Source organism: Bufo gargarizans, unplaced genomic scaffold (assembly GCF_014858855.1).
Source record: "Bufo gargarizans isolate SCDJY-AF-19 unplaced genomic scaffold, ASM1485885v1 original_scaffold_1953_pilon, whole genome shotgun sequence".
NCBI lineage: Eukaryota > Metazoa > Chordata > Amphibia > Anura > Bufonidae > Bufo > Bufo gargarizans.
This window is the reverse complement of record NW_025334580.1, coordinates 40,467-65,833: the sequence shown is the minus strand read 5'-3', so window position 1 is coordinate 65,833 and position 25,367 is coordinate 40,467. Positions and strand designations below refer to the sequence as shown.

Below are 25,367 nucleotides of genomic sequence, written 5' to 3'. Positions count from 1 at the left end.
ACACGGGGGACCCCCAATATTCCAGTGTCCTATGGAGGCTTTACCCTGGGGGTGATGAGGATGGAGGAGGACTCCTTTAGGCCTGTATCAGATCAATATTTGTTCTGTGTGTGGAAACTGCCGTCTGCCCAATGATTGGTGTAATACACCCCCTCCCCCTCCTCCGGGTGTGTCCGCAGCACAAGGAGGGTGTAACTCCCTGCAGAGCAGGAAACTTCGGCCGACACAATGAAGAAGACCTCGAGGTGCCGGGGGACATATTATACCCTTATATTATACCTTTATATGGGGGGCACATATTACACCCTTATAATATACTCTTATATAGGGGGACACTGCTTATACCCTTATATTATACATTTATATGGGGGGCACATATTACACCCTTATAATATACTCTTATATAGGGGGACACTGCTTATACCCTTATATTATACCTTTATGTGGGGGGGGGGGCACATATACCCTTATATTATACCTTTATATGGGGGGCACATATTACACCCTTATAATATACTCTTATATAGGGGGGCACATATACCCTTATATTATACCTTTATGTGGGGGGGGCACATATACCCTTATATTATACCTTTATATGGGGGGCACATATTACACCCTTATAATATACTCTTATATAGGGGGGCACATATACCCTTATATTATACCTTTATGTGGGGGGGGGGCACATATACCCCTATATTATACTTTTTGTGGGGGGGGGCACATATTATACGCTTATCTGGGGGGGGGAACTATTATACCCTCATATTATGCTCTTATTAGGGGGGCACATATACCCTTATATTATACCTTTTATATGGGGGCCAAATATTATACTCTTATGTGCGGGGGGGCACATATTCTACCCTTATATTTTACTCATGTGGGGGGGGCACATACTATACGCTTTTCTGGGGGGGCACCTATTATACCCTTATATTTTACTCACATGTTGGGGGGGGCACATATTATACCCTTATATTTTACTCATGTGGGGGGGGGCACATACTATACGTTTTTCTGGGGGGGCACATATTATACCCTTATATTTTACTCACATGTGGGGGGGCACATATTATACCTTTATATGGGGGGCAAATATTATACTCTTATGTGAGGGGGGCACATATTCTACCCTTATATGGAGGGGCACATATTATGCCCTTATATTATACCGTTATTTTAGGGGGGGGGGCACATATTATACTCTGATGTGGGGGGGAACCTATTATACCCTTATATTATACTGTAATATGGGGGGAAATATTATACCCTTATATGGGGGGGCACATATTATACTCTTATTATACCTTTTTATGGGGGGGTACACATTATACCTTTATATTATACCCTTATATGGGGGGGGGCACATATTATACTCTTATTATACCTTTTTATGGGGGGGTACACATTATACCTTTATATTATACCCTTATGTGGGGGGGGGGCACATATTATACTCTTATATTATAACGCTCTCTTATGTTTTGTCTCCACAGCAAAAGCAAACAAGTCGTCTTCTTCCCCGGTGAGTGGCGCTCGGCCTCGGGCTGGGGCTGTGTTCTGTGTTCTGTGCTGCCAGTATTTACCTTAGGTGAATTGGCGGCCGGCGGTGATGAGAGCGGCCATGTCTGGAGATAATAAGCTGATAATTAACTGCATCCGGGAGGAGCCGGATCCCTGCAATACATGGAGGTGACCGACCAGTGATGGCGGCTGTGGACACAGGAAGGGGCCGCATCTGTACATACAGCACACACATGTACAGTATATATACACAAGCTCACACACACACATACAGTATATACACATCACACATACAGCATACACGGCACACACATGTACAGTCGCCCCCTCAGCCAGGGTCATACACCCCCACCGTCGCCCCGTCAGCCAGGGTCATACACCCTCACCGTCGCCCCGTCAGCCATGGTCATACACCCCCACCGTCGCCCCGTCAGCCAGGGTCATACACCCCCGCCGTCGCCCCGTCAGCCAGGGTCATACACCCCCCACCGTCGCCCCGTCAGCCAGGGTCATACACCCCCACCGTCGCCCCATCAGCCAGGGTCATACACCCCCACCGTTGCCCCGTCAGCCAGGGTCATACACCCCCACCGTCGCCCCGTCAGCCAGGGTCATACACCCCCGTCAGCCAGGGTCATACACCCCAGCCGTCGCCCCGTCAGCCAGGGTCATACACCCCCGCCGTCGCCCCGTCAGCCAGGGTCATACACCCCCCACCGTCGCCCCGTCAGCCAGGGTCATACACCCCCACCGTCGCCCCATCAGCCAGGGTCATACACCCCCACCGTCGCCCCGTCAGCCAGGGTCATACACCCCCGTCAGCCAGGGTCCTACACCCCCACCGTCGCCCCGTCAGCCAGGGTCATACACCCCCGCCGTCGCCCCGTCAGCCAGGGTCATACACCCCCGCCGTCGCCCCCGTCAGCCAGGGTCATACACCCCCGCCGTCGCCCCGTCAGCCAGGGTCATACACCCCCGCCGTCGCCCCGTCAGCCAGGGTCATACACCGTCGCCCCGTCAGCCAGGGTCATACACCCCCGCCGTCGCCCCGTCAGCCAGGGTCATACACCCCCACCGTCGCCCCGTCAGCCAGGGTCATACACCCCCGTCAGCCAGGGTCATACACCCCCGCCGTCGCCCCGTCAGCCAGGGTCATACACCCCCGCCGTCGCCCCGTCAGCCAGGGTCATACACCCCCACCGTCGCCCCGTCAGCCAGGGTCATACACCCCCGTCAGCCAGGGTCATACACCCCCACCGTCGCCCGTCAGCCAGGGTCATACACCCCCGCCGTCGCCCCGTCAGCCAGGGTCATACACCCCCGCCGTCGCCCCGTCAGCCAGGGTCATACACCCCCGCCGTCGCCCCGTCAGCCAGGGTCATACACCCCCGCCGTCGCCCCGTCAGCCAGGGTCATACACCCCCGCCGTCGCCCCGTCAGCCAGGGTCATACACCCCCGCCGTCGCCCCGTCAGCCAGGGTCATACACCCCCGCCGTCGCCCCGTCAGCCAGGGTCATACACCCCCGCCGTCGCCCCGTCAGCCAGGGTCATACACCCCCGCCGTTGCCCCGTCAGCCAGGGTCATACACCCCCGTCAGCCAGGGTCATACACCCCCGCCGTCGCCCCGTCAGCCAGGGTCATACACCCCCACCGTCGCCCCGTCAGCCAGGGTCATACACCCCCGTCAGCCAGGGTCATACACCCCCACCGTCGCCCCGTCAGCCAGGGTCATACACCCCCGCGATCGCCCCGTCAGCCAGGGTCATACACCCCCGCCGTCGCCCCGTCAGCCAGGGTCATACACCCCCCGCCGTCGCCCCGTCAGCCAGGGTCATACACCCCCGCCGTCGCCCCGTCAGCCAGGGTCATACACCCCCGCCGTCGCCCCGTCAGCCAGGGTCATACACCCCCGCCGTCGCCCCGTCAGCCAGGGTCATACACCCCCACCGTCGCCCCGTCAGCCAGGGTCATACACCCCCGCGATCGCCCCGTCAGCCAGGGTCATACACCCCCGCCGTCGCCCCCGTCAGCCAGGGTCATACACCCCCGCCGTCGCCCCGTCAGCCAGGGTCATACACCCCCGTCAGCCAGGGTCATACACCCCCGCCGTCGCCCCGTCAGCCAGGGTCATACACCCCCGCGATCGCCCCGTCAGCCAGGGTCATACACCCCCGCCGTCGCCCCGTCAGCCAGGGTCATACACCCCCGTCAGCCAGGGTCATACACCCCCACCGTCGCCCCGTCAGCCAGGGTCATACACCCCCGTCAGCCAGGGTCATACACCCCCACCGTCGCCCGTCAGCCAGGGTCATACACCCCCGTCAGCCAGGGTCATACACCCCCACCGTCGCCCGTCAGCCAGGGTCATACACCCCCGCCGTCGCCCCGTCAGCCAGGGTCATACACCCCCGCCGTCGCCCCGTCAGCCAGGGTCATACACCCCCGCCGTCGCCCCGTCAGCCAGGGTCATACACCCCCGCCGTCGCCCCGTCAGCCAGGGTCATACACCCCCGCCGTCGCCCCGTCAGCCAGGGTCATACACCCCCGCCGTCGCCCCGTCAGCCAGGGTCATACACCCCCGCCGTCGCCCCGTCAGCCAGGGTCATACACCCCCGCCGTCGCCCCGTCAGCCAGGGTCATACACCCCCGCCGTCGCCCCGTCAGCCAGGGTCATACACCCCCGCCGTTGCCCCGTCAGCCAGGGTCATACACCCCCGTCAGCCAGGGTCATACACCCCCGCCGTCGCCCCGTCAGCCAGGGTCATACACCCCCACCGTCGCCCCGTCAGCCAGGGTCATACACCCCCGTCAGCCAGGGTCATACACCCCCACCGTCGCCCCGTCAGCCAGGGTCATACACCCCCGCGATCGCCCCGTCAGCCAGGGTCATACCCCCCGCCGTCGCCCCGTCAGCCAGGGTCATACACCCCCGCCGTCGCCCCGTCAGCCAGGGTCATACACCCCCGCCGTCGCCCCGTCAGCCAGGGTCATACACCCCCGCCGTCGCCCCGTCAGCCAGGGTCATACACCCCCGCCGTCGCCCCGTCAGCCAGGGTCATACACCCCCACCGTCGCCCCGTCAGCCAGGGTCATACACCCCCGCGATCGCCCCGTCAGCCAGGGTCATACACCCCCGCCGTCGCCCCCGTCAGCCAGGGTCATACACCCCCGCCGTCGCCCCGTCAGCCAGGGTCATACACCCCCGCCAGCCAGGGTCATACACCCCCACCGTCGCCCCGTCAGCCAGGGTCATACACCCCCGCGATCGCCCCGTCAGCCAGGGTCATACACCCCCGCCGTCGCCCCGTCAGCCAGGGTCATACACCCCCGCCGTCGCCCCGTCAGCCAGGGTCATACACCCCCGCCGTCGCCCCGTCAGCCAGGGTCATACACCCCCGCCGTCGCCCCGTCAGCCAGGGTCATACACCCCCGCCGTCGCCCCGTCAGCCAGGGTCATACACCCCCGCCGTCGCCCCGTCAGCCAGGGTCATACACCCCCGCCGTCGCCCCGTCAGCCAGGGTCATACACCCCCGCCGTCGCCCCGTCAGCCAGGGTCATACACCCCCGCCGTCGCCCCGTCAGCCAGGGTCATACACCCCCGCCGTCGCCCCGTCAGCCAGGGTCATACACCCCCGCCGTCGCCCCGTCAGCCAGGGTCATACACCCCCGCCGTCGCCCCGTCAGCCAGGGTCATACACCCCCGCCGTCGCCCCGTCAGCCAGGGTCATACACCCCCGCCGTCGCCCCGTCAGCCAGGGTCATACACCGGCTCTTCCCTCATCGCTCCCTCACATGACCTCATTTTCCCCCCGGTGTCTCTCGTGCCTCCTCCTTGTCTCTGTCTCTTTCGGCCTCTCACAGCTTTCTAACCTATTTCTCCTCCTTACAGAAGAGGGCATGGTGAAGCTCTACCTGCGGGGCCGCTCTGTGCCCCTCTACGTTCCAGACTCGCTGGTCGCATCTTACAGTCTAGAAGCAAAGGGAGAACTTCCCCCGAGGGACCTGCAGCTGGAATGGGTGTATCCTGATGTGCAGTGGCCGACCATCACCCCCGGCATGAGACCACTGGCTATAATGACCCCAGATATGAAGGGAGGGGGGGTTGTTTACCATCCGGATGTTGGTTCATCATGCTGATATCTCAGGGTGAGAGACTCTGGGGGTGCCGATATCTCGGGGTGAGGGACTCTGGGGGTGCCGATATCTCGGGGTGAGGGACTCTGGGGGTGCCGATATCTCGGGGTGAGGGACTCTGGGGGTGCCGATATCTCGGGGTGAGGGACTCTGGGGGTGCCGATATCTCGGGGTGAGGGACTCTGGGGGTGACTCTAATGGTCAGGGGTTAGCTATAGTGGAAGCAGGGGAAGTGGCTGTTATGTGGCCAGGGCCGTCTTTAATATTGATTGGATTTACTTGGGCCCCTGGATCCCGCCTTCCCACACCTTAGCAGCAATCACGGCCTCCACCACAACACACACACAAAAAATCCACACATCTGGTAGAGTCCAGTGAATGAATGTAAATCCTTCCAGTTCTGAAGACTCCAGCGGCTCAGGATCAGTGCTCGGGGCAGCTGGGCTCAGGCTGGAAGTGGGCACCGCTCTGCAGGAAGGAGACCAGGGCTCGGCTCACCCTAGTATTACAGTGCACCCCAGCACCCCACAGTATGCAGTATAGCACCCTATAGTATACAGCAACCTACAGTATGCAGTATAGCACCCTATAGTATACAGCACCACACAGTATGCAGTATAGCACCCTATAGTATACAGCAACCCACAGTATGCAGTATAGCACCCTATAGTATACAGCAACCTACAGTATGCAGTATAGCACCCTATAGTATACAGCACCACACAGTATGCAGTATAGCACCCTATAGTATACAGCAACCCACAGTATGCAGTATAGCACCCTATAGTATACAGCAACCCACGGTATGCAGTATAGCACCCTATAGTATACAGCAACCCACAGTACAGCAGTATAGCACTCCACAGTATACAGCCCTCCACAGTATACAGTACAGCAGTATAGAACTCCACAGTATACAGCACCCACAGTATACAGTATACAGCCCCCCACAGTATACAGCCCCCCACTATACAGTACAGCAGTATAGCACTCCACAGTATACAGCCCCCACAGTATACAGCCCCCCACTATACAGTACAGCAGTATAGCACTCCACAGTATACAGCCCCCCACTATACAGTACAGCAGTATAGCACTCCACAGTATACAGCACCCACAGTATACAGCCCCCCACTATACAGTACAGCAGTATAGAACTCCACAGTATACAGCACCCACAGTATACAGTATACAGCCCCCCACAGTATACAGCACCCCACTATACAGTAGTTTACAGTATATTAGCATAACAGTCCCTGTCACCTTTTTCTGATGTAATCTTCACAAAAAAGCTCCACAGTTAAGGCAAACTTCACCTGCAACACTCCTGGTAGAAAGGACCTTGATGACCTCATAGCCATGTGACCAGTAATATTGCTAGGTTACTGGTCACATGGTGATGATGTCATGTAAGGTCCTAGAGAATCCCAGCTCTCACAGTACGCTGCCTGGACTCAGTGCCGGCAGGCATGGCATGGCAGCACCCCCTGTGTAGCTGACAGCCTGACACCCGGGGAAGTGGCTAGTAGGGCTCAAGAGGCAGCTTCCTTGGGCCCCCCAGGAGCAACTGGGCCCGGGGAAGCTGCCCCTTTTGCCCCTTGGTAAAGACGGCCCTGTATGTGGCTCATAATCCTGGGACTAAAGATTATATTGTCTGGGTCCCTTCAACAGAATTATACAGTCTAAGCAGTGACATACAATATGTACGTGTGTCGGAAACGGACGGGTATATGCACACGGGTGTAATACAGTGGCACAGAAGTAGGTGATCACATGGCGTGGAGCGTCACCTGTGGTACAGATTGTGAAATCTGAGGCAAATGCACCACAAACGCCACAAGTAACGCCTAAATTGCGGTGCTGCGTGCATGTACCCTAATCTTCTACAAATGATGGAAAATTTACGTCTTCCCGGGGAGGGGTCATTACATCTGCATGAAAACCGCCATGTGAGATGTGCGTCTATAGTGCCGACACAGGCCGCTCCATCAGCTGAAGGTCCGCCAGGTTCCTCCTTATTGTCCCTTGACCTTCGGATGGACAGATATGGATACAGAGGTCGGGATTGTCGCAGCAACCTCTACGTCCTCCCGTCTGGAGAGCTGTTGTACTTCACAGCGGCCGTCTGCGTCCTGTACGACCCTGCAGCCGGCACCCAGAGGCACTACAGGGGCCACACTGATGACATCAAGAGGTCAGTCCAGGAGTCGGTTGCTGGGGGGGTGACTGTACCCAAAACGCTGCCTGTGTTTAGGACTGAAGGATTTCTTTGTCTTCCAGTCTTGCTGTCCATCCAGACTCCGTAACAATCGCCAGCGGCCAAGTGGCGGGTAACTCGCAGGATGGCAAGGTGAGTGGCAGAGTGCTGTGACTTCTATGGAAGGACATGATCCTCTATAAACACTTCTTATAAATGGAGTAAAATGTAAGAATTCACAGAGAGGGGCGGGCCCGGAGTAACCCAGGGAACTTACAGGCTGCGCTCCCTGGCGCCCATAGGCGTGGTGGGCTGTCTCTTATTGACTGCAGCGAAAGGCTTTACCTTATCATGTGATATACGTGTACGGCCCCACGTGTGCTCAGCATGTATGTAACCCGCCACCCTCCCTAAAGCAGTATCGGTACAAGTTGGTTTCGGAAGTGATCTGTGCTTTATATGAATCTCTCCTTACACCTCACGCCAGCCTATTGGGCCCTTCACCAGTCGCCATGCAGCGAGCTGTCCATACCCTACTGTTTCTATATCTGACATCAGTTTACGGCTCCAGTTCTGCCGATCTCTATGGTGTTGGACATGACGGAGGACACATTATAGTCGGCGTCCTCCACAGCGACTGGGAAAGCCTCCCACCCCCACAGCTCCAGGGGCTCAGTATGATTTCTGCTGTGAATGGGGGGGAGGTGTCGCTACCGAAACGCGTACAGTAACGCGGTAACGCCTAGGGCGCTCAGTGGCTTTCTTGGCCTGTCTGCTGCTGCGCTGCTCCATGTCCGCACAGTTCCACCCTTCCCACACTGGCTGCCCCGTGTCCATAGAGGATAGACACAGAGAGAACGCTCCTTCTATTGGGTAACGAGTGAGGTGACATCTGTGATCGTCTTGGCATGTGTTCCTTCCCGCAGGCTCTGCCGCCCCACGTCCGGATCTGGCACTCCGTCAGCCTGTGCACGCTGCATGTCATTGGAGTGGGACATTTCGACAGAGCGGTCACCTGTCTCAGCTTCTCCAAGACTGTAAGTTGTGGCCTTGGCAGTGGTGTACCGCCTATAGTGCACACCTAGCATGAACCTGTGCCCGCCTTATGCTCCGCAGGATGGCGGAGGTCATCTGTGCGCATGCGATGAATCTGGAGACCACGTCTTGTCGGTGTGGCAGTGGCAACGGGAGGTGAAGGTTGCCGAAGTAAAGGTACAGGATTTCTTCAGATTGCTGATAAATGGAATGATTTGCAACAAAGAGTTAATGGAGACCATTTGTATGTCCCCAGTGCTCTACAGAACCCGTGCTCGCCGCCATCTTTCACCCAACAGAACCCAATCTAATTATAACATGTGGGAAGTCCCAGCTCTACTACTGGACCCTGGAAGGGGCCCCTGCCGGGGGGGCTGCAGGTGCCACAGCCACTTTGAGCAAGAGGCAGGGAGTTTTTGAGGTAAGATGTCACAAAAGGAAGAACAGACACCATAATGACACAGAGACCAAGACATCGTGAAAAGCTGAGAATTGGGGGCTCGTCCGGGATGATGGAGAAGTAGCACATGAGACGTGGACCCAACTGGTTATTGGGGGTTTAGAGATTTCGCGCTATTCTGGCAATGCTAAGAATAGACTCCCGTATGACTGATCTGTCAGGTCACTCCACAGAAACATGAGAAGCCGCGCTTTGTCCTGTGTCTGGCGTTTGCGGAGAACGGAGATGTGGTCACCGGAGATTCTAATGGCAATCTGTACATATGGGGTAAAGGTAAGAAGAGTGGGGGGCATTGCTCTGAGAGCGTCGGGGCCACGCCATTACTCCTGTCTGCATGTCTCTTTCAGGCAGTCACAGGATCGCGCAGGCGGTGTGTGGTGCTCACGATGGCGGAGTCTTCGCTTTGTGTGTGTGCAGAGACGGGACATTACTATCTGGAGGAGGCAAGGACGGGAGGATCATACTGTGGGACCGAGACTATAAGAAAGTGCGGGAGACCCGGGTATGACGGGGCAGAGGGGCTGCTGGAGACAGAGTCCTATGGGAGGAGCACTGACATGTCTTATACGTCACTTAGATTCCGGAATGTTATGGCCCTGTGAGAACCATTACTGAAGGCCGAGGAGGGGACACGCTGTATGTGGGCACCACCAAGAACTGTGTGATGAGCGGCAGCCTGGAGAGCGGACTCAGCTGCTTGATCCAGGTAATGGCCGATCCCACCTGCACATTGGGCCGAGGCTGCATATAATGGCCCCTGGAGGGGAGGAAGGTCAATTGGTTTGGGGAAATCTGCTTCTCTTCTGGCTGTTCAGGGGCCCCCGGGATACGATTATTATAACGTCCATCGTGGGATGTCGCCCATAACTGGCCAACAGTGTGTCTTGCTTTTTTCATCCTCAGGGTCACACAGATGAACTGTGGGGTCTGTGCAGTCACCCATCCCTAGACCTGTTTCTGACCTGTGGCCATGACAAACTGGTTCATCTCTGGAACAGCAAAACCCACAAGCCTGTGTGGACCACCACCCTGGAGGTGAGTGGGGGGACGCTCATATTGCTGTATGAGAGAACATACAAGCTCCATGCAGATGTTGTCCTTGGTCGGATTCCAACCTAGGACCCCAGTGTTAACCACTGAGCCGCCGTGCTGACCACTGAGCCGCCGAGCTGTATGCAGGGAGTGTGAAATCAGACCTGCCATATACAGAGATGATGATGGAGGCTGCAGGGATATCTGCACTTCTCGGCTTGTTATGGCCTGCAGTGCCCCATATGACGCTACATCTCATGTTCTCTTCAAGTAGATGGACATCATATGGGATGTATGTATGGCGGTGACTGAGATGTAGCCATTTACAGCACAGGGAGGATGGTGGGCGTTATAGTGGATGTGACTGAGACATGTAATGGGGTAGCGGGCACCGATGAACCAGTCACTCTTAGGCCCCATTCACACATCTGCAATTCCGTTCCCCCCAAAAATAGAACATGTACTATTCTTGTCTGCATTTGCTGACAATAATAGGCATATTCTATTAGTGCCGACAATGTGCGGTCCAAAAAATGTGGAACGCACATTGACAGTGTCTGTGTTTTACCGATCCCTGGATCCGCAAAACATGTTACGGATGTGTGAATGGAGCCTTGGGGGCATTCCATATTTCCTTTTAATCCTCCTTGTCTTACCGACATCATTATTACCGACTCTCTCCAAAGTAGCGGCGGCGCTGACCATGGTGTTCATTAGTAACATGACCCGCTTGACCAGCACCACGGAGTCTCACAAGTTTGACGGCGCGCTTGTGTCTTTATGTATGGCCGTCTTATTCCTGACTCTTGTGACCCTCCTTACTGAGGGGAGAACACGGACCATGTCTTGGACCTGGGTGCCGAGCCCCTCGCTCCCCTCGCACTGATGTCACATACTATTAATGTACAGTCCAGTGTATTCCGTGTCCATGATGGTGTCTGTGCCTGAAGTCTGATGTTTCCTCAGGATCCTGCTAGAGTGGCCGGATTCCATCCATCTGGTAATGTTGTGGCTGTGGGAACCACAACCGGGAGGTGAGTAACTGAACGTACCCGACATACATGTACAGTTGCAAGAAAAAGTATGTGACCCCTTTGGAATGATATGGATTTCTGCACAAATTGGTCATAAAATGTGATCTGATCTTCATCTAAGTCACAACAATAGACAATCACAGTCGGCTTAACCTAATAACACACAAAGAGTTGAATGTCACCATGTTTTTATTGAACACACCATGTAAACATTCACAGTGCAGGTGGAAAGTATGTGAACCCCTAGACTAATGACATCTCTAAGAGCTAATTGGAGTGAGGTGTCAGCCAACTGGAGTCCAATCAATGAGATGAGATTGGAGGTGTTGGTTACAGCTGCCCTATAAAACACACACCAGTTCTGGGTTTGCTTTTCACAAGAAGCTGTCACAACCAGACAGCTGAGAAGCTCTGACAGAAGCCTTTCAGAACCTCCTCCTTGAGTTTTCTTTGTTTTGGTTTTCAGTTCCTCATCTCGTTAGCCTCTCGCAGCTGTCATGTAGTTGGACTGATTGCATCCCTTTAAATTCCTCCCCATAATGCATTAGTGTGCGGTTTATACAACTTCCTGGAGTGTGTGTGCATGCTGATCCTATTTCCCAGTCTTCTACAACATAAGTGCTGTACATTCTTTTGTGATTTTCTGTTTGCTGGATCCCAGGTGACCCTGACTCCCTCCGTGTCTAGTGTAGGGAGCCGGTGGCCGTGTCCCCTCACTATTGTAGGGTGTTCAGGTGTTATATAGTCGAGGTACGAGGATATGCGATCATCCACCATTGGGGTGTTAGCATAGGCTGAGCAGTCAGGGAGAGTGCCAGGTCTTATGCAGGGGTCTCCCTTTTGTTCCTTAGTTTTGGATCCAGTGAGTCATATATTCATTTAGCATTATCTTGTTTCCTGTACACCTTCCGTGACATTATAAACCGCCAAAACCGTCTCAAGCATGGATCCGGTTTCACTTTTGACTGAACGCTTCCAGGGTCTTTCATTGGAGGTAGATGATCTCCGTAAGACTCTTTCTCAGTTTCTAGTGACCGGTTCAGCTTGCGTTCATGGAGTTTGTTCTGAGCCTAAGATCTCGCTCCCGGATACGTTCTCCGGGGGTAGTGAGAATTTTGTGCGTTTCAGAGAGGCTTGCAAACTCCATTTTCGCCTTCTTCCCCATTCCTCTGGTGATGAGGAACGGAGGGTGGGGATCATTATATCGCTGCTCAGGGGTAACGCTCAGTCGTGGGCCTTTTCGCTGACTCCGTTCAGTGGATGAATTCTTTTTAGCCCTGGGTCAGATATATGATGATCCGGATCGTGTTGCTTTGGCTGAGTCTAGACTACGTCTGTTATGCCAGGGTAAACAATCCGCAGAGATATACTGCTCAGAATTTCGGAGATGGGCAGCTGATACTGGTTGGAATGATGCTGCACTCCGAAGTCAATTTTGCCATGGTCTTTCAGAGGGATTGAAAGATGCATTTGCCTTTCATGAGAGGCCTATCTCCTTGGACTCTGCTATGTCTCAGGCCGTTTGTATTGACAGGCGTCTTAGAGAGAGAGGAGAGATCTCTCCTTCCTGTCATACTCAGTCCCAGGACAGTGCAGCGGTCTCATTCTGTGCGCAGGGGTCTCAGTCGCTGTTGGCCCCTTCTGAGCAGGAGCCCATGCAGCTGGGGTTGATTGCCTCGGACAATAGAAGATTCAGCCCGCATGGGAAGGTTTGTTTTTGTTGTGGAGGTATAAATCATTTGGCAAATGTTTGTCCCTCTAGGAGATTCAGGCAGTTTTCTGAGAGTAATAAAGAAACAAAAAGGAAAAAATCTTTTAAAAATGTTCCATCTGTTACTATTGGCAGGGTGGAAGTGGAAATTGAAGGTTTTCCGTTTGCTTGTAGTTCCCGTTTTGTCCTGCCTGCCAGGGTGGCGCTAGAGAGCAAGAACATTTTTTGTGAGATTTTTGTAGATAGTGGAGCAGCTGTCAATCTCATTGATAATCATTTTGCGATAACTCATGGTTTCCAGGACGTGGAAACAGGATATTCCTGTTTTTGCTATTGATTCCGCTCCACTTTCTCAGAAATCATTAAAGGGCATAGTTCACAATATTCGTTTAATTGTGAGTGATGCTCATGTTGAGGATGTGTCATGTTTCGTCCTTAGCGGATTACCTACTCCTCTAGTGTTGGGGCTACCTTGGCTCACTAAACATAACCCCACCATTGATTGGCAAGCGAGGCAAATAAATGGTTGGAGTGACTTTTGCAGAGAGAATTGCCTCACGACATCTGTTTCTGAGGTTGCTACTAAGACTGTACCATCCTTTCTCTCTGAATTTTCGGATGTCTTCTCTGAGAGTGGAGTTCAGGATTTGCCCCCGCACAGGGAGTACGATTGCCCTATTAATCTCATCCCAGGCGCCAAACTGCCTAAATCTCGTTTATACAATCTTTCCCAACCTGAAAGGGTCGCTATGCGTGCTTATATCTCTGAGAGTCTGAGAAAGGGACACATACGACCCTCGAAGTCACCTGTTGCCGCTGGTTTTTTCTTTAAGAAAAAAGATGGTTCTTTAAGACCTTGTCTGGATTTCAGGGAGCTGAACAGTATCACTATTCGTGACCCTTATCCGCTTCCTCTGATCCCGGACCTGTTTAACCAGGTTGTTGGGGCTAAAGTCTTTTCCAAATTAGATCTAAGAGGGGCATACAACCTGGTCAGGGTCAGAGAAGGAGACGAATGGAAGACGGCCTTCAATACCCCTGAGGGCCATTTTGAGAATTTGGTTATGCCTTTTGGTTTGATGAATGCCCCAGCTGTTTTTCAGCATTTCGTGAACAGCATTTTTTATCATTTAATGGGAAAATTTGTATTAGTGTATTTGGATGACATTTTGATTTTTTCTCCTGATTTCAAAACTCATAAGGAACACTTACGTCAGGTCTTGCTCATCCTGCGGGAGAAAAAATTATACGCGAAACTGGAAAAATGTGTGTTTGCGGTTCCAGAAATTCAATTTCTGGGGTTTCTTCTCTCTGCTTCTGGTTTTCGCATAGACCCCGAGAAGGTCCGCGCTGTGCTTGAGTGGGAGCTTCCTGAGAATCAGAAGGTGCTGATGCGTTTTTTGGGCTTTGCCAATTATTACAGGAAGTTTATTTTGAATTATTCCTCTATTGTTAAACCACTCACTGATATGACCAGAAAGGGGGTAGATTTTTCTTCCTGGTCGGTAGAGGCGCGTAAGGCCTTTTCTAATATCAAGGAGAGTTTTGCTTCCGCTCCCATCTTGGTACAACCTGATATTTCTCTACCCTTCATAGTTGAGGTTGATGCTTCTGAGGTGGGTGTGGGTGCGGTCTTGTCTTAGGGTTCCTCTCCTGCCAAATGGCGACCGTGTGCCTTTTTCTCGAAGAAACTCTCCTCCGCAGAGAGAAATTACGATGTGGGAGCTAGGGAATTGTTGGCCATCAAGTTGGCTTTTGAGGAATGGCGCCATTGGCTAGAGGGAGCCAGACACCCTATTACCGTGTTTACTGACCATAAAAATCTGGCCTACTTGGAGTCAGCCAAGCGTCTGAACCCGAGACAGGCCAGATGGTCTTTGTTCTTTTCAAGGTTTAATTTTGTTGTCACGTTCCACCCTGGGGTTAAGAATGTGAAGGCTGATGCCCTGTCATGTTGTTTTCCGGGAGGCGGGAATTTTGAAGACCCGGGTCCCATTTTGGCTGAAGGTGTGGTGGTCTCTGCTCTTTTCCTGAATTGGAGGCAGAGGTGCAGGCAGCCCAGTCAGAGGCTCCTGATCTTTGTCCTCCTGGGAGGTTGTTTGTGCCTCTCGCTTTAAGACACAAGATTTTTAAGGAACACCACGATACGGTCCTTGCTGGGTACCCGGGGGTAAGAGCCACAGTGGATCTCATCGCTCGGAGATTCTGGTGGCCTGCGCTTCGTAAGTCGGTTGAGGGTTTTGTGGCAGCCTGCGAGACTTGCGCTCGTGCCAAAGTCCCTCATTCACGGCCATCAGGTCCTCTCCTTCCCTTACCCATTCCTTCCCGTCCTTGGACACATCTGTCCATGGACTTCATAACGGACCTGCTTCGTTCCTCGGGGAAGACTGTGATTCTGGTGGTGGTGGACCGTTTTAGCAAAATGGTGCATTTCATCCCTTTTCCTGGTTTGCCCAATGCTAAGACGCTGGCGCAGGCATTTATTGATCACATTGTCAAATTGCATGGTATTCCTTCAGACATAGTCTCTGATAGGGGCACGCAGTTTGTTTCCAGATTCTGGAAGGCTTTCTGTTCTCGTTTGGGGGTTCGGTTGTCATTCTCTTCTGCTTTCCACCCGCAGTCGAATGGCCAGACGGAGCGCGTCAATCAGAATCTGGAGACATATCTGCGCTGTTTTGTGGCGGAGAATCAAGAGGATTGGTGTTCTCTTTTGTCCCTTGCTGAGTTTGCTTTAAATAACCGTCGTCAGGAGTCCTCTGATAAGTCACCATTTTTTAGTGCATATGGGTTTCATCCGCAGTTTGGGACTTTCTCGGGAGAGGGGTCTTCTGGTTTACCTGATGAGGACAGATTCTCCTCGTCTTTGTCATCTATTTGGCAAAAGATTCAGGATAATCTAAAGAGCATGAGTGAGAGATATAAGCGTGTGGCAGATAAGAGACGTGTGCTTGGTCCGGACCTGAATGTTGGTGATCTGGTGTGGTTGTCTACCAAGAATATCAAATTGAAGGTTCCCTCCTGGAAGTTGGGTCCTAGGTTTATTGGGCCTTACAAAATCCTGTCCGTCATCAATCCTGTTGCCTACCGTCTTGATCTTCCTCAGACTTGGAAGATCCATAATGTTTTTCATAAGTCCTTATTGAAACCTTATGTTCAACCCATGGTACCCTCGCCTTTGCCTCCTCCCCCGATTATGGTTGATGGGAATCTTGAATTTCAGGTCTCTAGGATTGTGGATTCTCGTCTTGTCCGCGGTTCTCTCTAGTACCTCGTTCATTGGGAGGGTTATGGTCCTGAGGAGAGGATGTGGGTCCCAGTGACGGACATTAAGGCCACTCGTCTCATCAGGGCTTCCCATAGGTCCCATCCTGAGAAGGTGGGCTCTGAGTGTCCGGAGTCAACTCGTAGAGGGAGGGGTACTGTCACAACCAGACAGCTGAGAAGCTCTGACAGCCTTTCAGAACCTCCTCCTTGAGTTTTATTTGTTTTGGTTTTCAGTTCCTCATCTTGTTAGCCTCTCAGCTGTCATGTAGTTGGACTGATTGCATCCCTTTTAATTCCTCCCCATAATGCATTAGTGTGCGGTTTATACAACTTCCTGGAGTGTGTGTGCATGCTGATCCTATTTCCCTGTCTTCTACAAAATAAGTGCTGTACATTCTTTTGTGATTTTCTGTTTGCTGGATCCCAGGTGACCATGACTCCCTCCGTGTCTAATGTAGGGAGCCAGTGGCCGTGTCCCCTCACTATTGTAGGGTGTTCAGGTGTTATATAGTCGAGGTACGAGGATATGCGATCATCCACCATTGGGGTGTTCGCATAGGCTGAGCAGTCAGGGAGAGTGCCAGGTCTTATGCAGGGGTCTCCCTTTTGTTCCTTAGTTTTGGATCCAGTGAGTCATATATTCATTTTGCATTATCTTGTTTCCTGTACACCTTCCGTGACAGAAGCATTGCCTGATGTGAATGATGCCTCGCACAAACGAGCTCTTAGAAGACCTACTGTCACGACCATGGTTGTGGTCGTCACTCCTTGGTTCGCATGCCGTTGTCAGCGGTTTGTTTTGTGTTGTCTTCCACAGGTGTGGGCTCTGCATCTTGCCTCACGTGTGGTTGCCGCTAGCAACATAAGGTGGTTGGCAGTGGAGCGGCCTGAGTGGCTGCTAGGCGCTCCCTGTCACGGCATGCGGTTGCCTCTGGCAACGTGTGGTTTCAGTGTTCACTTTTTATGTTTGGTGTGAGGGAGTTTGTGGTGTGCACACTTCTCCTTTAAGTGACACTTTCCCTGTTTGGTGATGGAAGGGTTAACCCCTTTGTGTGTGTGGCCGCTCGGGCTATTTAGCCTCAGTTTAGATGGTAGAAGCTGAGGGGTACTTCAGCCCTGTGGTTTTGCTGGAGTCATCCTCCTGGTACCCTTATACCATCTCTCCAGTGAGGGCCACCCTTGCGGTCATAAAAACATGTGGTGGTGATATGCTTTATGTTGGTCTTTGTTATTACTGCGGCTATGGATCTGGGTTCCTGTGTGTGTGCTGTGTCCTTTTATGTTTGGGAGTGAACACCAGCTTGTGAGCACGGGATCCAGTCAGGGTGTCTGTGGCAGGTAGGAGTGGAAGTCTTTCACCCTCCTTCCATATCCATAGACTGTTTATGTTTCTATTCCCTTGCAGCTTGGCCAGTTTAGACTCCTGTTTCTCCGCGTCCAGGAGGAACAGGTTGTCTACCCAGCTCCTAGCTCAGGGATCGGCGGAGGGTTAACAGGGATCCGAGGTTCCTGAGCATGAGCCCTCCTACCATCAAGGTCAGCACATACAGCTAGGAGTCAGGGTCAGATTAGGGATGCGTTAGGAGGTGACCTGCTCCCTAACTCTGTTGTCCTGGCCAAGCAGCTCCCACATACATGTATCATTACAAGGCTGAGGGTTTTCCCCATCCTCAGCCGTGACACCTACGATTTAAGAATTGTTGACTTGCATAAAGCTGGAAACCCTTTTAAAGTATATCCAAAATCCTTGCTGTTCATCAGTCCACGGTAAGACAAATTGTCTATAAATGGAGACAGTTCAGCACTGCTGCTACTCTCCCTAGGAGTGGCCGTCCTGTAAAGATGACTGCAAAAGCACAGCGCAGACTGCTCAATGTGGTGAAGAAGAATCCTAGAGTGTCAGCTAAAGACTTACAAAAGTCTCTGGCATATGCTGACATCCCTGTTAGCGAATCTACGATATGTAAAACACTAAACAAGAATAGATTTCATGGGAGGATACCACAGAGGAAGCCACTGCTGTCCAAAAAAAACACATTGCTGCACGTTTACAGTTTGCACAAGAGCACCTGGATGTTCCACAGCAGTACTGGCAAAATATTCTGTGGACAGATGAAACCAAAGTTGAGTTGTTTGGAAGAAACACACAACACTATGTGTGGAGAAAGAGGCACAGCACACCAACCTCAAAACCTCATCCCAACTGTGAAGTATGGTGGTGGGGGCATCATGGTTTGGGGCGTCAGGGCCTGGACGGAATGCTATCATTGAAGGAAAAATGAATTCCCAAGTTTATCAAGACATTTTGCAGGAGAACTTAAGGCCATCTGTCCACCAGCAGAAGCTCAACAGAAGATGGATGTTGCAACAGGACAACGACCCAAAGCATAGAAGTAAATCAACAACAGAATGGCTTAAACAGAAGAAAATCCGCCTTCTGGAGCGGCCCAGTCAGAGTCCAGACCTCAACCCGATTGAGATGCTGCGGCAGGACCTCAAGAAAGCGATTCACACCAGACATCCCAAGAATATTGCTGAACTGAAACAGTTCTGTAACGAGGAATGGTCAAGAATTACTCCTGACCGTTGTGCACGTCTGATCTGCAACTACAGGGAACGTTTGGTTGAAGTTATTGCTGCCAAAGGAGGTTCAACCAGTTATTAAACCCAAGGGTTCACATACTTTTTCCACCTGCACTGTGAATGTTTACATGGTGTGTTCAATAAAAACATGGTAACATTTAACTCTTTGTGTGTTATTAGGTTAAGCAGACTGGGATTGTCTATTGTTGTGACTGAGATGAAGATCAGATCACATTTTATGACCAATTTGTGCAGAAATCCAGATCATTCCAAAGGGTTCACATACTTTTTCTTGCAACTGTATGTTACATGTTATCATAGACTTACTGCAGATGTCAGTGACCGTCCTTCCCTCTCTGTACCTGGATGTCAGTGACCGTCCTTCCCTCTCTGTACCTGGATGTCAGTGACCGTCCTTCCCTCTCTGTACCTGGATGTCAGTGACCGTCCTTCCCTCTCTGTACCTGGATGTCAGTGACCGTCCTTCCCTCTCTGTACCTGGATGTCAGTGACCGTCCTTCCCTCTCTGTACCTGGATGTCAGTGACCGTCCTTCCCTCTCTGTACCTGGATGTCAGTGACCGTCCTTCCCTCTCTGTACCTGGATGTCAGTGACCGTCCTTCCCTCTCTGTACCTGGATGTCAGTGACCGTCCTTCCCTCTCTGTACCTGGATGTCAGTGACCGTCCTTCCCTCTCTGTACCTGGATGTCAGTGACCGTCCGTCCTCACTTGCGGCTCATTCTTGTCCTCCTCATCACAGGTTTCTGGTCTTGGATGCTCAGTCACACGTTATAGTGACGACCTTTTCGGATGCCGGTGAACAGATCAGTGCTATCAGCTACAGTCCTGGTGAGGTTCACACCTTGGGCCTCGCACCCTGTGTCCCACTATGGGGATACCTGTGCTTTACTATCTTTTCCGTATGCAGATGGTCAGTATTTGGCGGTTGGATCACATGACAACTTTATCTACCTATATGAAGTGGCTGAAGAGGGACGAGAATACAGACGGGTGGGAAGGTGCTCGGTAAGTGCATGGAAGACGCTCTTGTCCTGAGGGCCTCAGTCCTGGTCCTTTGGGAGCAATGGGGCCCGGAACATGTGGCTGCTTCTGTACAGATGAAGACATGCAACATGAACTGATCTCCCTTCAGCTCACCCGTTCCCTTCAGCTCACCTGTACCTGGTTTCTATATAACCACCTTGCCCTCTTCACTGCAGGGTCACTCCAGCTATATCACACATCTGGACTGGGCGTCCGATAGTTCCAGCTTCATGACCAACAGCGGTGACTACGAAATCCTCTATTGTGAGTAAGATGATCCCAGTTCCTGTGCAGCTTGTCCTCTGGGATCTCGGCTCTTCTCTGGAGTCTTGCTTCATGGGTGGCTGGGGTCTCAGAGAGATCTTCCCACAAGTGTGGGTGGTCGGTGAGTTATTATGGGTGGTCAGATGATTTGTAAGGAGAATTCTGTACGGGAATAACATCTATGGATAAATGTTGAGTGGTTGTGTCCGGCATTAGTAGGATTGTGTGTGACAGGATGTCACTTTATATACTTACTAATTATAATGAGATAATGACTTCTCCCTCCACTCAGGGGACCCGGAATCTGGGAAGCAGATTGTCAGCGCAGAGAGTGTACGCAATGTGGAGTGGGAGAACGCCTCGTGCACGCTGAGCTTCCATGTGCTGGGTGAGTACCTGAGAGACACGCTGTGCCTTCCGACTGTAAAGAGTGTACTTCTGTCATTCCTCCGGCAGTAACGAGTGCCCTTATGTTATTCCTATGACTGTAAAGACTGCCCTTGTGTCATCCCTCTGAATACAAACACTGTACTGTGTCATTCCTCCGACTGTAAAGAGTGTTCTCGTCATTCCTCCGACTGTAAAGAGTGTTCTCGTCATTACTCCGACTGTAAAGACTGTCCTTGTGTCATTTCTCAGACTGTAAAGAGTGTACTTGTGTCATTCCTCTGACTATAAAGACTGTCCTTGTGTCATTTCTCAGACTGTAAAGAGTGTCCTTGTGTCACTCCTCCGACTGTAAATACTGTACTTGTTTCATTCCTATGACTGTAAAAAGTGCCTTTGTGTCATTACTCCGACTAAATACTGTAATTGTGTCATCCCTCTGATTGTAAAGTGTACTTGTGTCATTCCACTGACTGTAAAGACTGTACTTGTCATTCCAATGACTGAAGAGTGCCCTTGTCATTCTTATGACTGTAAAGACTGCACTTGTGTCATTGATCTGACTGTAAAGACTGCACTTGTGTCATTCCTATGACTGTAAAATGTGCCTTTGTGTCATTCCTCCGACTGAAGACTGCCCTTTTGTCATTCCTCCGACTGTAAAGAGTTTCCTTGTCTCATTTCTTCTGGTGCAGAGGGCATCTCTTCTCAATTTGTCAATTTTTCCAAATGCTGTTTCTCTTGGTGCAGAGGGCACCTCGCCTCCATTTGTAGACTGTTGCTCATGTTATTCCTCCTAGTTCAGAGGGTATCTCTCCTCCATTTGTAGATTGTTCCTCTCGGTGCAGAGGGCTTCTCTCCACTACTTGTAGACTGTTTCTCATGTTGTTCCTCTTGGTGCAGAGGGCTTCTCTCCACTACTTGTAGATTGTTTCTCATGTTGTTCCTCTTGGTGTAGAGGGGTTCTCTCCCCTACTTGTTAACCGTTTCTCATGTTGTTCCTCTTGGTGCAGAGGGCTTCTCTCCCCTACTTGTAGACTGTTTCTCATGTTGTTCCTCTCGGTGCAGAGGGCTTCTCTCCCCTACTTGTAGACTGTTTCTCATGTTGTTCCTCTTGGTGTAGAGGGGTTCTCTCCCCTACTTGTAGACTGTTTCTCATGTTGTTCCTCTTGGTGCAGAGGGCTTCTCTCCCCTACTTGTAGATTGTTTCTCATGTTGTTCCTCTTGGTGTAGAGGGGTTCTCTCCCCTACTTGTTAACCGTTTCTCATGTTGTTCCTCTTGGTGCAGAGGGCTTCTCTCCCCTACTTGTAGACTGTTTCTCATGTTGTTCCTCTCTGTGCAGAGGGCATTCCCTACTTGTAGACTGTTCCTGCTGGTGCACAGAGTGTCCTCCACATCGGTCTGGGTTGAATCATCCCTTTAACAGCTTCCTTCTTCTTTGTATCTTCCAGGCATTTGGCCAGATGGAGCAGATGGAACGGACATTAATGCAGTCACCAAGTCCCATGACAGAAAACTGGTGGCCACTGGGGATGATTTTGGAGGAGTTCGCCTGTACAGTTACCCCTGCGTGGTGCCCCGGGTAGGAACGATACATGTACTGTCTACATCACCATTGTTTCTGAGCTGGACCGACTCCTCTGACTAATGGGGTCCATTTGGTTTCGGTTTGGGCCCCTGCATGCAGGACATTTTCGTCCTGTTATTTTGGTGGGATTTACGGCGTAGGTGTTGAATGGAGCATCCTGTGCAGATGTGTACAATCCCATGGAGGGGTGTAGAACCCATGCTGGTCCCTATGCCCCCTCACGATGAGTACACACCTGAGACCTAGAGAGGTGGCGTTCCGGCCATCACCCCATGATCATGTCAGTGGCCCGCAGTCTCAGATACATTGAGGCGAAAGGTCTAGAGCGTCAGACCCTAGCGGCGATTATTCCGCACAGTCCTAGGGTGGTTGTTGTACTGAACGATGTGGTGATCACTCATCTTCTTCTCTTTTCAGGCCGCCAGTTCTAAGTACAGCGGTCACAGCAGTCACGTGACCCGCCTCAGCTTCCTGCACAGCGACGGCGCTCTGATCTCGGTTGGAGGCAAGGATTGCACTGTGTTGCAGTGGACAGTGATGTGAGTGGGTTTCCTGCGTAGCCTCTGTCGTCTTCCTGTACAGAACCTCTAGATCTTACCAGCAGAGTCTTGTCTTCGACCCTCTAGCACCCCCCCCCCCAGCTGTGCCCACCCCCCACAGTGCACGGCCGGCCTCTGCTCAGCACCTGCTTTCCTCAAGATTTTCTATAGAGAGCTGGGCAGCATGTTCCTATAGAAGGCTCTCTGCACCAGGACTTGGACACTCCTATTTGCACAGCTGCACAGAGTATTTAAGCCCCTGTAATATCCTGCTGGCTGTAGAAGGCTTGTACTCAACCCTGATGTAGAGACGTTTGTTCTTGGAGGCTGGCACTGACATTCACTGCAATAAATTCTATAAAATGTCTGCGTCTCTGATGCTTCCAGAGCATGGACCCCAGGTCCTCTACGCGGCCCGGACACACTGACTACACCTGCCACAGCAGCAGGATCAGGTCACATGACTGGTGGGGGAGGGGGGCCACAACACAAAGATCAGACCCCCTCCCCGCCAGATTATTTTCTGATGAATATGCAGTATTTCCTGTTATTTATAGAGTGGAGGCCCCTATTACCCTGTGCTCAGAAGCTTACAATCTAATCCTTCTAGCTTACACACCATGTATCACTCCCATCATTCCTGGCCATGATTTATTGCTGAAGTTGGACTATGTTCATGTTGTGGCTCAACACCGACCGTAAAAAATATACCAATCACCATGAGGTGTGAATGAACAGAACAGCGCCCCCTGTGGTCACATTACTGTGCAGAGCATATGCTGGACATGTTGCTGGTGGTCACTGACCGGAGATGAGAGCGCCACCATCAGTCAGATCCTGGACATGTCACTGACCGGAGATGAGAGCGCCTCCATCAGTCAGATCCTGGACATGTCACTGACCGGAGATGAGAGCGCCTCCATCAGTCAGATCCTGGACATGTCACTGACCAGACATGAGAGCGCCTCCATCAGTCAGATCCTGGACATGTCACGGGGGGTCACTGACCAGACATGAGAGCGCCACCATCAGTCAGATCCTGGACATGTCACTGACCGGAGATGAGAGCGCCTCCATCAGTCAGATCCTGGACATGTCACGGGGGGTCACTGACCGGACATGAGAGCGCCACCATCAGTCAGATCCTGGACATGTCACGGGGGGTCACTGACCGGACACGAGAGCGCCACCATCAGTCAGATCCTGGACATGTCACTGACCGGACATGAGAGCGCCACCATCAGTCAGATCCTGGACATGTCACGGGGGGTCACTGACCGGACATGAGAGCGCCACCATCAGTCAGATCCTTGACATGTCACGGGGGGTCACTGACCGGACATGAGAGCGCCTCCATCAGTCAGATCCTGGACATGTCACGGGGGGTCACTGACCAGACATGAGAGCGCCACCATCAGTCAGATCCTGGACATGTCGCTGGGGGTCACTGACCGGACATGAGAGCGCCACCATCAGTCAGATCCTGGACATGTCGCTGGTGGTCACTGACGGGAGATGAGAGCGCCTCCATCAGTCAGATCCTGGACATGTCACTGACCAGACATGAGAGCGCCACCATCAGTCAGATCCTGGACATGTCACTGACCGGAGATGAGAGCGCCTCCATCAGTCAGATCCTGGACATGTCACTGGGGGTCACTGACCGGACACGAGAGCGCCACCATCAGTCAGATCCTGGACATGTTGCTGGGGGTCACTGACGGGAGATGAGAGCGCCTCCATCAGTCAGATCCTGGACATGTCACTGACCGGACACGAGAGCGCCTCTATCAGTCAGATCCTGGACATGTCGCTGGGGGTCACTGACCGGACACGAGAGCGCCACCATCAGTCAGATCCTGGACATGTCACTGACCGGACACGAGAGCGCCTCTATCAGTCCGGTCCTGAACATGTCACTGGGGGTCACGAGAGCGCCACCATCAGTCAGATCCTGGACATGTCACTGGGGGTCACTGACGGGAGATGAGAGCGCCTCCATCAGTCAGATCCTGGACATGTCGCTGGTGGTCACTGACGGGAGATGAGAGCGCCTCCATCAGTCAGATCCTGGACATGTCACTGACCAGACATGAGAGCGCCACCATCAGTCAGATCCTGGACATGTCACTGACTGGAGATGAGAGCGCCTCCATCAGTCAGATCCTGGACATGTCACTGGGGGTCACTGACCGGACACGAGAGCGCCAACATCAGTCAGATCCTGGACATGTTGCTGGGGGTCACTGACGGGAGATGAGAGCGCCTCCATCAGTCAGATCCTGGACATGTCACTGACCGGACACGAGAGCGCCTCTATCAGTCAGATCCTGGACATGTCGCTGGGGGTCACTGACCGGACACGAGAGCGCCTCCATCAGTCAGATCCTGGACATGTCACTGGTGGTCACTGACTGGACACGAGAGCGCCTCCATCAGTCAGATCCTGGACATGTCACTGGTGGTCACTGACCGGACATGAGAGCGCCACCATCAGTCAGATCCTGGACATGTCACTGACCGGACACGAGAGCGCCACCATCAGTCAGATCCTGGA

At 52.6% G+C, this 25,367-nt stretch overlaps 1 protein-coding gene across 1 annotated transcript; it reads left to right on the top strand.

Moving 5' to 3' along the window:
* On the top strand, positions 1-23,174 carry LOC122923806 (echinoderm microtubule-associated protein-like 2). Its single transcript, XM_044274651.1, has 19 exons — positions 1-245; positions 1,503-1,531; positions 5,423-5,552; positions 7,712-7,861; positions 7,948-8,017; positions 8,791-8,901; positions 8,981-9,076; positions 9,156-9,320; positions 9,533-9,632; positions 9,707-9,861; positions 9,937-10,065; positions 10,263-10,394; positions 11,358-11,425; positions 19,748-19,836; positions 19,916-20,013; positions 20,208-20,295; positions 20,588-20,683; positions 22,135-22,265; positions 22,689-23,174. Exons 1-19 carry the CDS (start codon positions 229-231, stop codon positions 22,812-22,814), a joined length of 1,980 nt encoding a protein of 659 aa, XP_044130586.1. The 5' UTR covers positions 1-228; the 3' UTR covers positions 22,815-23,174.
* The last annotated feature ends 2,193 nt before the right edge of the window (positions 23,175-25,367 follow it).